The sequence below is a fragment of the Symphalangus syndactylus genome, chromosome 22, assembly GCF_028878055.3.
Source record: "Symphalangus syndactylus isolate Jambi chromosome 22, NHGRI_mSymSyn1-v2.1_pri, whole genome shotgun sequence".
Taxonomy (NCBI): domain Eukaryota; kingdom Metazoa; phylum Chordata; class Mammalia; order Primates; family Hylobatidae; genus Symphalangus; species Symphalangus syndactylus.
In genome coordinates this window covers 27733903-27750917 of record NC_072444.2, presented here as the reverse complement: position 1 = coordinate 27750917, position 17015 = coordinate 27733903, and the positions used below count along the sequence as shown (strand labels likewise).

The window sequence follows — 17015 nt, the reverse complement described above, 5'->3', positions numbered from 1 at the left end:
CCAGGCTGGGGTGTAGTGGCACGATAGCTCACTGCAACCTCCACTTCCTGGGTTCAAGAGATTCTCCTGCCTCAGCCTCCCGAGTAGCTGGGACTACAGGTATGCACCACCACCTGCTAATTTTTGTATTTTTAGTAGAGACAGAGTTTCACCATGTTGGCCAGGCTGGTCTTGAACTCCTGACCGCCAGTGATCCTCCTACCTCAGGGTCCCAAAATGCTGAGATTATAGGCATGAGCCACTGTGCTCAGCTGCTCCTTCCTTTTTTCCTTCCTTCCTTCCTTCCTCCCTCCCTCCCTCCCTTCCTTCTTTCCTTCCTTCCTTCCCTTTCTTCCCTTCCTTCCATCCCTCCTTCCTTTTCTTCCTTCCTTCCCTCTCTCCTTCCTTCTTCCCTCCCTCCCTCCTGTCTTCCATCCTTCCTTCCCTTCTCCCTCTCCCTCCTTCCTTCCTTTTTTCCTCCCTTTTAACTTTTTGTTATGAAAAATTTCAAACATACAAAAGTATATGAACCCCCAGAGAGCCATCAGCGACTGCAGTGATCATCTCGGGGCCCAAGTCATTTCGCACTCTGTCTGGGAGCCCTCTAAAGATACAGATGCTTGCCCTGCCCTATATGGGCGATCAGAGCCTTAAGGTTTACAGAGCTCCTGGGCTGTTTGGGAACCACTGTCACAGCCTGGCCCCTGCATCCCAGACCCCTGGTGACCGCGCAGGGGCTTCCAGCAGCCATTCCCACACACATGAGCACCTTGCCCATGTCTGCCCCAAGCCCTGGGCTCACACTCCTGTTCTCTTGCTCAGGCGCCACAGGAATTGGGGAACAGTTGACTCCCGTTCCCTGCGCAGCCTCTTCCTGTGGCTCTGAAAGCCAGGGTGAAGTAACACCCATCAGCCTTGCCCTTGAGCAAGCAATCACAGCCACATTTCGCCGGCACGAGGCTCATGGTGTGGCCTCTTCCTGTGATGGAGGGGCAGGCCCTGGGTTGGCAGCATCTCTGTGTTTCAGACTGAAAGACATTGTCAAGCTATTAAAGCTTGGTTCTGAGTGTCCAGAAAGATCCCTGTTATGAGCTGAATTGTCGCCCCTCCCCATCCATATGCTTTTTAAAAATTTTTTATTTCTTTTATTTCTTTTTTTTGAGACGAAGTCTCGTTTTGTCACCCAGGCTGGAGTGCAGTGGTGCAATCTCGGCTCACTGCAACCTCTGCCTCCCAGGTTTAAGTGATTATCCTGCCTCAGCCTCCCTAGTAGCTGGGATTACAGGTGCCCATCACCACGCCCAGCTAATTTTTGTATTTTTGGTAGAGATGGGGTTTCACCATGTTGACCAGGCTGGTCTTGAACTCCTGACCTCAGGTGATCTGGCCACCTCCGCCTCCCAAAGTGCTGGGATTACAGGCATGAGCCACCACGCCCGGTCATACTTTTTAAAATTTTTTTGTAGAGATGGAGTCTCACTATGTTGCCCAGGCTGGTCTCGGCCACTTAAGGTGCTGGAATTACAGGTGTGAGCCACCATGCCCAGCCCCCCATTCATATTTTGAGACCTTAGCCTCCATTACCTCAGGATATGACTGTATTTGAAGACAGGGTCTTTAAAATGTAAAGTTAAAGGTAAGTTAAAATGAGATCGTTAGGGTGCACCCTAAACCAATATCATTGTGTCTTTAAGAGGAAACATGGGCCCAGTGCGGTGGCTCATGCCTGTAATCCCAGCACTTTGGGGGGCCAAGGTGGGCAGATCACGATGTCAGGAGATCGAGACCAGCCTGGGCAACACGGTGAAACCTCATCTCTACTAAAAATACAAAAAAATCAGCCAGGCATGGTGGCGCACGCCTATAGCCCCAGATACTCAGGGTGAAGGGGGGAGTCAGTTGAGACTGGGAGGTTGAGGCTGCAGTGAGTCCAGGTCATGCCACTGCACTCCAGCCTGGGCGACAGAGTGAGACCCTGCCTCAAAAAAAAAAAAAAAAAAAAAGGAAACATGGATACAGATAAGAACCCAGGGAAGACCAGGGGAGACACAAGGAGAAGACAGCATCTCCAAGCCGAGCAGAGAGGCCTGGGGGGGCCGCATGCGGTGGCTCACACCTGTAATCCCAGCACTTTGGGAGGCCAAGGAAGGTGGATTACTTAAGGTCAGGAGTTTGAGACCAGCCTGGACAACATGGTGAAACCTTGTCTCTACTAAAAATACAAAAATTAGCCAGGTGTGATGGGCCACACTTGTGTTCCCAGCTACTTGGGAGGCTGAGGCAGGAGAATCACTTGAAACTGGGAGGCGGAGGTTGCAAATGGATACAACTCACTAAACCAGTAAGGTCCCTTCCTGCATCCTGAGGAACTACCTGCAGTTTCTGACGGGGACCAGAGGCAGCCTCTACACAGGGCCTGGGGCTCTCTATGTGTGTGTGTCCCGGGGCAGCCCTGGGTTTGGTGAGAGGGAGGATTCTGATCTCACTCAGCCCTACTCACTCTGACCCTCTTGGGAAGTGGGTACCAAGCCCTGATCCTACTCGGGCTGGTGCAGGATGGTGGGATCCCTGTGGCCTGCAGCCGAGCCCTGTGGAAGGCCGCTGGACAGAAACAGCTCCTCCGTTCACAGGACCCTCATCCAAAAATCATCGCATATTTCAACATAGCCACACCCCAAACGTGGACCCCTTAGGCACTGGGCCCTGTGTGGCTGTCCAGGTTGCACACCCGTGAAGCCAGCTCTGCTACTGGGGTACAGCAAAGAGAGGAACAGGCAGGCCAAAAGGTGTCCAGGGCACAGTGACGTCACCAGGAGCCACTGAGTCATCAGAAGGGCCTTTCATCAGTCGGCTGCCTGGTCTGATCTGAGTGAGGTGGAAGCTTCCAAGACCAGACACAGGGAGACTCTGTGAGGCTCCCACATTGTTCATCGTTTCTTCTCATCTCTCCTCCCCTGACCAGATTCCTCTCTAACCAGATTCATTTCAGGAGTGAGTGACTGCCGGCCGAGAAAGACAACCCCCTCAAGGTTCCTAATTTAAAGACAGATGGGATCAGCTGTGATTTCAGTCGCAGTTATGAAAATTAGAGCCAGGTGTGGTGGCTCACACCTGTAATCTCAGCACTTTGGGAGACTGAGGCAGGAGGACTGCTTGAGTCGAGGAGTTCAAGACCAGCCTGGGCAGCATAATGAGACCCACGCCCCCTTGTCTTTAGAAAAAATGTAAACATTTACCAAGTGTGATGGTGTACACCTGTAGTCCCAACTACTTAGGAGGCTGAGGTGGGAGGCTCGCCTGAGCCCAAGGGGTCAAGGTTCCAGTGAGCCGTGATCGCACGCTGCACTTCAGCCTGGGCAACAGAGCAAGACCCTGTCTCAGGGGAAAAAAAAAAAAGGAAAAGAAAATTAGACTAAGACATGCTTTGTTTTGCAATGGTGCAGCATCAAGGGGTCCTGGCAGGGAAGAGGTGGCACCAGCCTGCACCACTGCTGCAGAAATACTCGGGAGTACACAAAGCACTTCTTGGCTGGAGTCCAGAGGCCTTCATATTTAGTTTACTCTGATGTTTTCAGTTCCAACAGAGGAAGAGGAAGGGACTGGTCCACAGTGGCCTCAGGTAATGCTCAGCCTTGGGGGATGATGAACACAATGAGGGGCACTTGGCCTGAAGAGTGAGAGTCCATTTCTCCTTCTCCTCCTCCTCCTCCTCCTCGTCTTCCTCCTCCCCCGTCCCCCTCCTCCTCCTCCTCCTCCTCCTCCTCCTGCTCCTGCTCCTTCCCCCTACCCTCCCCACACGGGAGGTGTATCAGTTAGTGAGTTTCAGCCCGGGAGGGTGGCTCATGCCTGTAATCCCAGCACTTTGGAAGGCCGAGCCAGGCGGTTCACTTGAGGCCAGGAGTTGGAGACCAGCCTGGGCAACATGGTGAAACTGTCTCTACTATTAACAAAGCTACAAAAATTAGGCATGGTGGGGTGTGACTGTAATCCCGGCTACTCGGGAGGCTGAGGCAGGAGAATCGCTTGAACCCAGAAGGCGAAGATTACAGTGAGCCTAGATTGTGCCACTCTACTCCAGCCTGGGCGACGGAGACTCTGTCTCAAAAAAATATTATTTCTTGAGGTCAGGAATTCAAGATCAGCCTGCCCAACATGGTGAAACCCAGTCTCTACTAAAAACACAAAAAAATTAGCTGGGCGTGGTGGCGCACGTCTGCAATCCCAGCTACTTAGGAGGCTGAGGCATGAGAATCGATTGAATCTGGGAGGCAGAGGTTGCAGTGAGCCGAGATCTCACCACTGCACTCCAGCGAAACTCTATCTTGAACATAAATACATACAGCAAGCTCTCAATGGGGCCGGTGAGCTGTGAGCGAGTTTCCTCTGCACGCTAAGCTCTTGATGACTCACATTCCATCAGGAAGTTGGAGTCATCTTGACCAGGGAAGGGCAGGCATCTTGGTGGGGAGCCCCTGGACTGTACCTGGTAGTGTATCAGGTGCCGCTAGGAGAGGAATGGAAGCTGGGCAGCAAAACTCCCTGATGCCCGCTAGTCCTGAGCATCTCTGGAAGCATCCTGCCAAGTGCAAGGCACAGGGTAAGTGCTGAATTAATACTTGCATTTTGCTTGGATCCCCACCCCACCCACCAATTTTAACCACGGATCCTGACGAGAGCTAAGAAGAGTACCAAAGGTCATTTCTGCTTTTTTTTTTTTTTTTTTAATGTATCACAGCTACTACAATTTGTATTTTGTATGTTTACAAAAGCACATGCTTGGAAAACAGAAAAGAATTTGGTTTTAAGTATTCCAGGAAATTACAGTCTAATTGCATCAGTTTCCAACTGTGCCTCAGTTTCTAGCCTGGAAAATAGGGTTGTATTACAATTAACTCTCTCTGACGTGTGATCAGGGTTCCTAATTTTTTTTTTTTCTTTTGGCTTTTTGTTTGTTTTTTCTTTTTGAGGCAGAGTTTCGCCCTTGTTGCCCAGGCTGGAGTGCAATGGTGCGATCTCAGGTCACTGCAACCTCCGCCTCCTGGGTTCAAACGATTCTCCTGCCTCAGCCTCCCAAGTAGCTGGGATTACAGGCACCCGCCACTACGCCCAGCTAATTTTTGTATTTTTAGTAAAGACGGGGTTTCACCATGCTGGCCAGGCTGGTCTCGAACTCCTGACCTCAGGTGATCTGCTCACCTCGGCCTCCCAAACATTACAGGCGTGAGCCACCGCGCCCGGACTCTATTTGGTTTTAAAAGCTCTCTAGGGTTCCCTCTGCCCAGACAGCAAAATTAGGGAGTGACATAACCTACAGCACAGTTGTCAAAGGGGCCCTTAATTATTCACCCATCCCAGAGGCATCGTTTGAAGAAAGTGCCTTCTTTAAGGGCATTGGCTGCCTAGATGTGTTCAAATATAAATGTGTGTGTGTATACTTACATTTTTAATAGACTTTTATTTTGGAATAATTGTAGATTTACGGAAAAGCTGCAAAGTATAGTACAGAGAGTTCCCTCAAATTCTTCGCCCAGTTTCCTCTAACATTCGCATCTTACACAGCCATGGCACATTTGTCAAAACTAAGAAATTAACACTGGTATTACTTTTAACTAAAGGCTTTTTTGGATTTTACCAGTTTTTTCACTCATGCCTTTTTTTGTTCCAAAATCCAACCCAGGATATCACACTGCATTTAATCAAATGTAAATACGTATGCTTTAACTTTTTTATTTTAAAATAATCATAGATTTACAGGAAATTGCAACAACAACAAAAAAAGTACAGAGATTCTGTGTACCCTTCCCTCAGTTTCGTTCAGTGGTAACTCCTTGTATAACTACACAATATCAAAACCATGAAATAGATATTGGCACAGTCCATAGATGGTATTAAATATACATGTATATATATATTTTTTAAGTCGAAAATATTTTTAAACCTCGCTTTGCCTCACAGCCAAGAAGATCAAATACTTTCTCCAAAAACATAGAATTTGTATCTAACTCCACTTGCTTCCAAACTCAAGTCCAACCATGAAATTATTGATCCCTCTCTCTAACCCTCCAACTACAGGCAAGAATCTGCCCATACATTCCCCAAAGCAGGAGTGCACTCTGCCACAGGCCTAGATGCCGTCAACCTCCTGGACCTTGAACTCCCTAAATTAATGGCCTCTGTGTAAGTATGTGTAAGCAGCCCCTCTCTGTCCCAGTCCATCCTAAAATCACTCCCTTGGAGCCACCACTGCCCCTCTCATCTTCTAGAATTTCTAGAAAGATAAAGAGCTAGATAACCATCTAAGTACCTTTCTTCTGCTGTTAGCTCTAAAGACAACTGAATCTATCCTAGCTAGGATGTACTCTAAGGAACGCAGAAGTAGGCCGAGTGCAGTGGCTCATTCCTGTAATTCCAGTGCTTTGGGAGGCCGAGGTGGGCGGATCACCTGAGGTCAGGAGTTTGAGTCCAGCCTGGTCAACATGGCAAAGCCCTGTCTCTACTAAAAATACAAAAATTAGCTGGGCATGGTGGCGGGTGCCCGTAATCCCAGCTACTCGGGAGGCTGAGGCAGGAGAATCACTTGAACTCCTAAGGCAGATGTTGCATTGAGCTGAGATGGTACCACTGGCCATTTCAAAAAAAAAAAAAAGAATGCAGAAGTAAATTAAATGACCACAAAGACGTTACTTTTTTTTTTTTTTTTTTTTTGAGACAAGAGTCTGGCTCTGTCGCCTAGGCTGGAGTACAGTGGCGCAATCTCAGCTCACTTCAATCTGTGCCTCCTGGGCTCAAGCCACCCCCTGACCTCAGCCTCCTGAGTAGCTGGGACTACAGTCCTGCCACTATGCCTGGCTAATTTTTGTATTTTTTGTAGAGATGTTGCCCAGGCTGGTCTGAAACTCCTGAGCTCAAGGGATCCATCCACCTCGGCCTCCCAAAGTGCCGGGATTATAGGCATGTGCCACCGTGCCCGACCCAGACATCGCTTTTATCTGAAGCAACAACTGTCTGCTGTTTCTGTTTCCTTACTAATTACCCAGGAACTTTTACAGGTGAACTCTGAGAAGGACAATTTTTATTGTTTTTATGTCAGCATAACTAAAAGCAAAGCTGGATAGGAAGAGGTTACTTGAAAATGATTTCACCTGAACTCAAATGAATAGGCTGGCTACTGCATAAAGCAACAGAGGGGTCCCTTTAATTTAAAAGCTCAGGACTCTGAATCAATTGCTGGTTGGGAGAAGGTAGAGACATTCTTTACTTCTGCCTAAAACTGGGGAAAATGGTGTAGACTTCTGCTCTGAAGTGGTCCTCAGTGCTGCTTCGGTCAGAACTCCCGAGAGGCATCTGAGTGCTGGCCTGTCGCTGCGGCTGGCATTCCAGGCATTTCATTGGCCCCACTTCAGCCCACGCCTGGCTCCACGGGGCTGGGCAGCTGAAGGGAGTTTGTGGCAGAGTGGGCATGGGGCACAGCCCGTGCAATGTGCGTTACAAAGGGGCTCTCTCTGAAGCAAGTCCTCTGCACTCCAGTCTATTTGAGGAAAAAAAGAACAGTTCCCATAGGGATGGGGTTTGCTGAAGCAACTAGCTGCCTGGTTTCCTCTCTAGCATTGAGAGGGAGGGAGGGCTGGCTTAACTGGGGGACGGCCTTCTCATCTGGACTGTGTCAAGGCCAAGGTTAGGCTCCAAATCCCAGAAAACCTCTCTGCAGGGCCTTCTGACTTTCAGAGTGGTGAGAATGGAAGCAGGCTCCCTTCCCCTCCAGCGCTAGGGAGCCCCACAATCAGTGAGATGGAAAGAAAGATGGGCCCAGGCAGGGAGGCGGGAGCAGGAGAGGTGCCCAGGGCAGTGGCTGGAAGGGCAACGGGAGAAGAAGCAGAGGCTGGGGGTGGGGGTCACAGCAGGTGCTGTCTCTGGCCTGTGTGAAAGGTATTAGAAGACCCCATCCTTGGTGCCACATGGACCCCAGAGGCTTGTCTTAGTCCATGGGGTCTGAGGTGTAAGACACTGACATTTGGCGTCACCTCTTAGGCTTGGATGAATTTCAGAAAGTGCTAGACTGGAGAACAGTGGAAAAAATCAATGGAACGAGATCTGGAGCACTCACTGCTCAATGTCAATGTCAGAGAACACAACGACACCAATGGGAGGAGGGTGAGGACCAGAGGCTGATCGCAAGAGCTCTGTTGGAGTGCAGGACCCACTAACGGGTTATCTCAGGCTTCCTGGAGGCCACGGCTGTGCCTTGTGTTCCAAGACTGGGGAAGCCACCACTGTGTCTTCCCTCTCCATCCTCCGGTGACTTGGGTCCAATTCCTGTTGCCATGGCAATCAGTCCAGCTGGCCTCACAGTTCACTGGCCTCAAAGTTGGCATCTGTAGGTGAAGCCAGTGGGACCCAGAGAACTTAATTCTTCTCAACTGAGCTGTCTTGGAGGAACTTTTCTCATCAACCACTGGAGCAGAGAACGTCACCAGCGTCTCATTGACGTCAACATCCTGGGCCTGGCTCTAGCTGAAAAGGAAAATTCTCCCCAAGGCAGACACATCTCCCGAAGCCCACACAGGCACTTTCTATGATTGCACTGGAAATCTGTCTCCTGGGGACAGGGAGCGCATACGCTCACGATCAAGTCACAGTGTGGAGCAGGCTCCAGGACGCCACGTTCATCTCTAAGAACAGGAGCCGGTGGTTGGGCGCAGATTCCTGAGCCAGATTGCTTGGGTTCAAAACCTGGTCACTTTTTATTAATTGCATGCTTAGTTACATTTTCTGTTTGTACTTCTGTTTCCTTCTCTGCAAGACGGGGCTAATCACAGACACTTGTTCATGATGTAATACACTTAGAATGCTTAGGACAGGCCTTCCTGCATAGTAAGTGCTCTGCAAACACTGGCTACTATTCTCCCTACGTGCAAACTTCTCCCAGCCAAAAGCCGCCCACACCAAGCCCCTGTGCCTTTTTCCTTCCGCACCCACGAGCAGGCTGCTCCTGGGGCCCTGGAGCTCACTTTCCCAGCCGCCCTCACCACCCACCATGGCGCAGAAGAGCTTCCGAAGTCCTGGCGTCTCCCACTGGTCTGGGCATCTCTCGCCTCATCTTCCCTCTCCGGCCCCACAACGTGCAGCACTTCTAGGGCAGTATACTTGCTGATTGCTTCCTTACTATTGCTCACAACAACCAGCTAAGACACTGCCAAAGAAACACTCACAGTTGGCCGGTCCACGGCATCTGGAGGGGACTCGGGGGACAGGCCTGTCCTGCCTCTCCCCAGCACCTGTTGATAAGAAGGAAATGTGGGGAGGAAAGAAAGGATGCAGGAGGCTGAGGCGGGAGGATCGCTTCAGGCCAGGAGTTCGAGACCAGCCCAGGCAACATAGCAAGACTCCATCTCTACAAAAAAATTTAGAAAATTAGCCAGGCATGGTGGTATGCGTGCCTGTAGTCCTAGCTACTGGAGAGGCCAGGGCAGGAGGATTGCTTGAGCCCAGGAGTTGAGGCTGCAGGGAGCTGTGATTGCACCAGTCTGGGTGACAGGGTGAGACCCCGTCTCTAAAAATAAAAATTGGGTGATGGTTCACACGTGTGATCCCAGCAATTTTGGAGGCCAAGACAGGAGGATCACTTGAGGCCAGAAGTTCAAAACCAGCCTGGTCAACATAGCCAGACCCCACCTTCAGCAACTGTCTCTACAAAATGAAAATAAAAATAATGAAAAAGAGAGGATGGAGGAGAAGGCTGAGACCAGTAACAGATTCCAAAAAGACTAATAGACAAGGAGAAAAAAAAGTCAGCACTTCCCTGGAAGAGAAAAAATTCGAAAAGGACAGTGGTTGAAAAGTCAGCATGTCTGCGTGAAAGGGAAGCAATGAAGTAGCGCCAACTCCTCCCCCATCCCGGGCACCGTTTAGGGAGAGGATCAGAGTTCTGCCAGAGAATCAGAACCAGAAGGAGATATAGATTAAGTTTATTTCAAGGAATCGGCTTACGTGATTGTGGGGGCTGGCTAGGCAAGTCTGAAATCCAGAGGGCAGGCCAGCAGGCCGGAAGCTCCCCGGAGGAGCTGACACTGCGGTCCCCAGGCAGGATTTCTTCTTCTTCAGGGAAACCTCAGTTCCGCTCTTGAGGCCTTTCAACCGATTGCATGAGGCCCACCCACCTCGCAGAGGAGAACCTTTTACTCACAGCCAGTGATCGTCAGTGCTGACCACATCTACAACACACCTCACAGTAGCACACAGGCAAGCGTTTGGTTGAATCATGGGTATCATAGCTTGGCTAAATTGACAAGGAAATTGCCCATCACAGGGTTTAAGATCTAGCGCTTTAAGATCTAGTGACTTCTTGTTGTTTTGTTGTTATTGTTTTTATAGAGATGGGGTCTCGCCATGTTGCCCAGGATGGTCTCAAACTCCTGGGCTCTAGTGGTCCCTCTGCCTCGGCCTCCCAAAGTACTGGGGTTATAGGCATGAACCACCATGCCAGGCCAAGATCTAGTGACCTTGGATATGGACCACCATGGAACAGTTCCTCTTCCATGTGGGTGTGGGGGCATGAAGGGCTGTTTTCAGGAGGATCTAAGTCACCTCTACCCCAGCATGGGAAGTCCCAGAAACTTGAGTTCCAGGTAAGTTAGTGCGGAAAAAAAGCAGGCTCATGAGCCAGTGCTGTGTCTCTCTGTGCAAGGGGAAAGAGCCCCTCTGAGGCCTCCACACACATTCAGCAGGACACAGGACACAGAGGTCAGCCTGTTGTGGCCACTGTGAAATGTCCCGTTGGAGTTGACAGGAGCCTGCTCTGACCTCAGGCCTCCTCCTCCAAACAGGTGACCCTGTAATGCTCTGGTTAAAAAGCAAGCCAGCTGGACTGTGTTATCTTTTAGTGTGGGAAAAATGCTCTTAGGCCAGGCGTGGTGGCTCACACCTGTAATCCCAGCACTTTGGGAGGTAGGTGGATCACTTGAGGTCAGGAGTTCGAGATCAGCCTGGTCAACATGGTGAAACCCCATCTCTACTAAAAAAAAAAATACAAAAATTAGCTAGGCATGGTGGCACGTGCCTGTAGTTCCAGCTACCTGGGAGGCTGAGGCAGGAGAGTTGCTTGAACCTGGGAGGCGGAGGTTGCAGATCACGCCAGTGCACTCCAGCCTGGGTGACAAAGCGAGACTCTGTCTTAAAAAAAAAAAAAGCTCCTAATATGTCAGATTTTAACCCAAAGGTAAATTCCAGCAGGGCATGCTCATCAGCTAGAGCGGCAGGTCTCAGCTTCGCTGTGTAAGCATCAGCTGGGGAGCTTTTGGTAAAATGCAGATTCCCAAGTTCAAACCTAGAAGTTTCAGACATGGCAGCTCTGGGGTGATGCCAAAAGTACATCCTGCAGTTGCTGTGTCCCCAAGTCAGCACAGAGACAAGCAAAAACTCAAAGCTTCCTCTCTCCCTCAACTCCCAGCCAAGACTGGACGGGGCGGGGGACTCTGGAATCCTGAAAACAGATAGCCACATGGAAATAGTGACCACAGCACACTTGAACTTTGTGAGCACAGCAGAAGTGTGTGGGATGGGCTGGCCCATCCAGAGATGGGGTGCAAGAGGTGGGAATGTGGCCTCATGGTGGCTCCTGGCTTCAGCCCCAGCACTGCCACCAGAGGGAGGGCAAAGATCAGTGGGGATGGTGGGAGGGCCGTGTGTTTTCAGGGGTGGGCATGGCAGGGGTCTCAGGCAAACACTAACACAGTGAAGCACAACTGCCAAGGCTTCCAGCCAGCCCGCTCCTCAGGCTCAGAAACGGTCCCAGAGGAAAAGATGGTTCAGAAGAGAGAGAGAGTAAGATCCTGGGGACATCCGAGCCAAACCACACGCACCTTCCACTGCTCAGCAGCCCCTGCCCCAGACTTCCAAACAGAATTCCATTTTCTGAATCCAGACAGCCACCTGGGTGAAGGCATCTGCCCATGAAGGCTGCTGCCCCAGGCACCAGGAGGTCAGGAGGGGGCCGTTTCTCTTCCTCCTGAGTCAGGACCCTCAGAAGGAGAAGAAAATCCTCCTAGTCAGAAAGAGGAGGCTCTGACTTTAGGGACAATCTTTCTAGTCAGAGAGAGGAGGCCTGGATTCTGTGGACAATCTTTCCAGTCAGAGAGAGAAGGCCTGGACTTCAGGGACAATTTTTTCCAGTTAGACAGAGGAGGTGGTGGTGGTAGTGCATGCCTGTAGTTCCGAGCTACTCAAGAGGCCAGGGTGGGAGGATCACTTGAGCCCGGGAACTGAGGCTGCAGTGAGCCACTGCGCTCTAGCCTGGGTGACAGAGCAAGACTCTGTCTCTAAAAATAAAAATAAAAAACTGGATGGTGGCTCACATGCATAATCCCAACACTTTGGGAGCCCAAGGAGGGAGAATCACTTGGGGACAGTCTTTCCAGTCAGAGAGAGGAGGCCTGGACTCTGAGGACAGTCTTTTCAGTCAGAGAGAAGAGGTCTGGACTCTGAGGGGCATCTTTCCAGTCAGAGAGAGGAGGCCTGGACTCTGAGGACAGTCTTTTCAGTCAGAGAGAAGAGGTCTGGACTCTGAGGGGCATCTTTCCAGTGAGAGAGAGGAGGCCTGGACTCTGAAGACAATCTTTCCAGTCAGAGAGAGGAGGCCTGGACTTTCAGGACAGTCTTTCCAGTCAGAGAGAGGAGGCCTGAACTCTCAGGACAGTCTTTCCAGTCAGAGAGAGGAGGCCTGAACTCTCAGGACAGTCTTTCCAGTCAGAGAGAGGAGGCCTGGACTTTCAGGACAGTCTTTCCAGTCAGAGAGAGGAGGCCTGGACTTTCAGGACAGTCTTTCCAGTCAGAGAGAGGAGGCCTGAACTCTCAGGACAGTCTTTCCAGTCAAAGATTCTAGGCCTGGACTTTGGGGACAACCTTCTCTGTCAAGAGAGAGGAGGCCAGGATTTTAGGCAATGGGGAATAATTAATCTATACATGAAAATTGATTGTGTTCCACAAAATACAAAACACACCAAGTCAGCAATCTTTAACCAAGTCAGACTTCCCTGGAGTCACAACCTGAGGACAGAGATTTAAACGATGTTCCTTGCTACAGAAAGGCCTTCGCTCTAAGTATCAGGTCCAGCTTCTGCTGCATTAAACATAAGACGTATAAGGCCCCAGGCCTGATGTGTCTTGCTGCCCAGCCAGCCCTGCTGGTCCAGCAAACCAGGAGGAATTCGAGAAAACCAGAAGCCATCTTTAGCAGGGAACAGAACTCCGGGGGGTTGTGAGCTCCTTCAGCATAAAAGAAAACGTTGATTCTGGCCGGGTGTGGTGGCTCACACCCGTATATCCCAGCACTTTGGGAGGCCGAGGTGGGTGGATAACTTCAGGTCAGGAGTTTGAGACCAACCTAGGCAACATGGTGAAACCCCCGTCTCTACGAAAAACACAAAAACTAGCCAGGCATGGTGGCAGGTGCCTGTAATCCCAACTACGCGAGAGGCTGAGGCAAGAGGATTGTTTGAACCCATAAGGCGGAGGTTACAGTGAGCCGAGATGGTGTCACTGCACTCCAGACTGGGTAACAGAGCAAGACTCTGTCTCAAAAAAAAAAGAAGAAGAAGAAAAGAAAATGCTGATTCTGGTAATGATGCTCTCACGTGGTATGATTCCCAGAAACACAGGAGCTCTCACCATCACTGGGATGTGAACATTCACTCAGGAAACCTCCTCAGCCCCACAGCACATCTCCCAGAAGCATGACGGTCCCCTCCACGTCCAACACACAGCCACCGAGAGCCTCTGACCCACGGACACCGTGCTGGGTGTTCACCAGTCATGGCAGGGGGACAGACAGGTGTCCTGGGCCTTGGAGAATCTAATGTCCATGGAACAGACACAGGCAAGAAATCACAGCTGGGCAAAATTACAATGGGGAGCAGTGCTAGGGAGGAAAGACCCCTAGCTTCTCTTCCAGAGGAGAAGGTGGTCTGGGACATCGTCCCCATGGCCTCATCAATGAGATCAGGGAAGGGTAACGGAACACGCCGCACCACGGGCATCAGGGTGGGTGAAGTAGGGCTCGGGGAGGGAGGACCAGCAGCCTGGGAGGGGCGTGTGGTGGCTAAAGTTGCCGAGGAGGCCAGGGTGTTGAAGCAACCAAGAAGGTGGGGACAAGTGAGGCAAGAGAAGTGGGCGACCTCACAGGCCTCCACGAAGAACCCGCCTTTGTTTTAGGAGCAATGGGAAGACACAGCATGCTTAGGGGTGAGGGATCTCTTTCCAGAACTGTTCTAGAAGCCTGGTGGCGGGGACTGGTAAATATACTGAAAACCAAACCAAACAAAACGAAGCCCCATACCCTCACCCCCCACCACGGGCATGCTTCCACCACGACAGCAAACATCAGGTTGTGGGTGTGTGGGGTCACGACCTCATCCTCTGCTCCCATTTCCCCAACAGCATCTAATGCACAGTGGACACGCGGCAGACCCTTCATATGTGACTACGTCCCAAGGATCTTTATGTGTTGGAGAGGCCTGCTTTGGAGGTCACCTGGATCCAAAAGGCACGGCTTAGCTGGCACCATCTGCATAAGCAGATGAAACCTCAGACGTCCCTCTGATCCAAACACAATATGACTATATGAGAGCGAAGAGGTTGCTTTAATGTCCTCTAACAGGTTAAAGGCCAGCACAGCTAAAGTAGGGGCCACAGGTGATGGATTCAGAAAGAAAAGCCACTTTCGTGACCGAAACTGGCTAAGGCTGGGCCGGTAGCTTTTCATTTAGAAGTATATCCTGGCCCGGTGTGGTGGCTCACGCATATAATCCCCAACACTTTGGGGGGCTGAGGAGGGAGGATTGCTTGAGGACAGGAGTTCAAGACCAGTCTGGGCAACATTGCAAGGTGCTAGCTCTACAAAAAATTAAAAAGTGAGCTGGGCATGGTGGTGCGCGCCTGTGAGGCAGGAGGATCACCTGAGCCTGGGAGGTGGAGGCCGCAGTGAGCCGTGATTGCACCATTGCACTCCAGCCTGGGTGACAGAGCAAGACCTTGTCTCTAAAAAAATAAAAATAGGCTAGGCACGGCGGTTCACACCTGTAATCCCACCACTTTGGGAGGCCGAGGTGGGCGGATCACCTGAGGTCAGGAGTTCAAGACCAGCCTGGCCAACATGGTGAAACCCCGTCTCTACTAAAAAATACAAAAAAATTTAGCCGGGTGTAGTGGCACATGCCTCTAATCCCAGCTATTCAGGAGGCTGAGGCAGGAGAATCACTTGAACCTGGGAGGCGGAGGTTGCAGTGAGTCAAGATCATGCCATTGTACTCCAGCCTGGGTGACAAGAGCCGAAACTCCATCTCAAAAAAATAAATAAAATAAATAAAAAATAAAAATATCTCCAGAAAGCAAAGTCGTCCTCTTTCCCTCTGCAGGGCAGTTCAGTTGTTTCCTCGAATCCCCTCTAAACCACGAGTGCTAGTGAAGGGCCCATCGTGGTGGAAGGAGGACAGTGCTGTGGAGGAGCCAGGCTCCCAGGCTTTGAGAGGAAGCTGCGGATGTTTAACACCAGCTCAGAGTCCCCTTGAAGGAATTTTTCTGCCACTATGTCATCTCCTCTTGAAACCCTGGCCTGGGCCAGGTGCGGTGGCTCACACCTGTAATCTCAGCACTCTGGGGGGCCGAGGTGGGCAGATCACCTGAGGTCAGGAGTTTGAGACCAGCGTGGCCAACATGGTGAAACCCCGTCTCTACTAAAAGTACAAAAAATTTGCTGGGAGTGGTGGTGCATGCCTGTAATCCCAGTTACTCAGGAGGCTGAGGCAGGAGAATAGCTTGAACCCAGGAGGCAGAGGTTGCAGTGAGCTAAGATCATGCCACTGCTCTCCAGCCTGGGCGACAAGAGCAAGACTCTGTCTCAAAGAAAAACAACAACAAAAAAGAAATTCTGGCCTGGCCTGGAAGAAGCTGGTGGCTAAGAGGGGCTTCAGAGACTCCATCCAGATCTGCAGCTGATTCTGTCCAGGTTGGAGCCATGGCAGACAGGAGAGTGGCTGTCTTGGGGACGGGGTCAAAAAGATGGATTTGGAAGTTTTGAGCCTCAAAAATGACTGATAGGTCCGCGGCTACTGGAAGAAGCTTTCACTGGCTGTGGGGGGTGGGGGGCCACCACCCTCATGTCCCCAGGAGACAGGAGAAAACTGCAGCAGGTTGCTAGTTGCCCTATTGATGATGTGTTAGAATGCTGTCCCTCTGCTGATTCCCGTAGCGTCCCTGGGTAAATGGCAGAGAGCCTTGCTGGCTCTTTGGGGCCACCAGCCAAAAGCCTGTTGCCTTTGCCATTTGCAGAGCGAGAGACTCATTCATCTCACACCTCTTAATATTTAAGACTCTGTTTTTCCCTTTTTCTGGTTCTTATGGATGGAGCCTTAAGCAGCCAACTCTAGGAGGCAGCAGGTTCATTTAAAATAAATAAATAAATAAATAAACAGGAAAAAAGGCTCAAACACCTAAAAACCAGCAGCCCAGCTGCTTACTGGGAAGAGGGGTCTCCCTGGGCAGTGAAAGGTGAAGAGTAGATGCTAGGATTGTTGGAAATTACCACTGCATTGAGAATCTCTTTTTTGTTTTGAGATGGAGTTTCACTCTTGTTGCCCAGGCTGGAGTGCAATGGCACATTCTTGGCTCACTGCAACCTCTGCTTCCTGGATTCAAGCAATTCTCTTGCTGCAGCCTCCCAAGTAGGTGGGATTACAGGCAGCCACCACCACACTCAGCTAATTTTTGTATTTTTAGTAGAGACAGGGTTTCACTATGTTGGCCAGGCTGGTCTTGAACTCCTGCCCTCGGGTGATCTGCCCACCTTGGCCTCCCAAAGTGCTGGGATTACAGGCATGAGCCACTGTGCCTGGTGAGAATTTCTTTAAAAAAAAAAAAAAAAAAAATATATATATATATATACACACACACACACACACACACATATATATATATACACACATATATATACATACATATATATACACGTATTTGAGGAGTAAAGGTTATTGTTTTACCCCAAATCA

The 17015-nt window shown here is 50.5% G+C and overlaps 1 protein-coding gene across 1 annotated transcript in view; it reads right to left on the bottom strand.

Moving 5' to 3' along the window:
* Window positions 1-17015, bottom strand: part of LOC134735570 (nascent polypeptide-associated complex subunit alpha, muscle-specific form-like) — a 54290-nt gene that overhangs the window by 12654 nt on the left and 24621 nt on the right. The window contains exons 3-4 of the mRNA XM_063631126.1: window positions 4463-4555; window positions 3216-3351 (exon numbers count right to left, since the gene is read on the bottom strand). Coding sequence (XP_063487196.1) covers window positions 3251-3351; window positions 4463-4555 — 194 coding nt within the window. The 3' untranslated portion in view covers window positions 3216-3250. The remainder of the gene's footprint in view (window positions 1-3215; window positions 3352-4462; window positions 4556-17015) is intronic.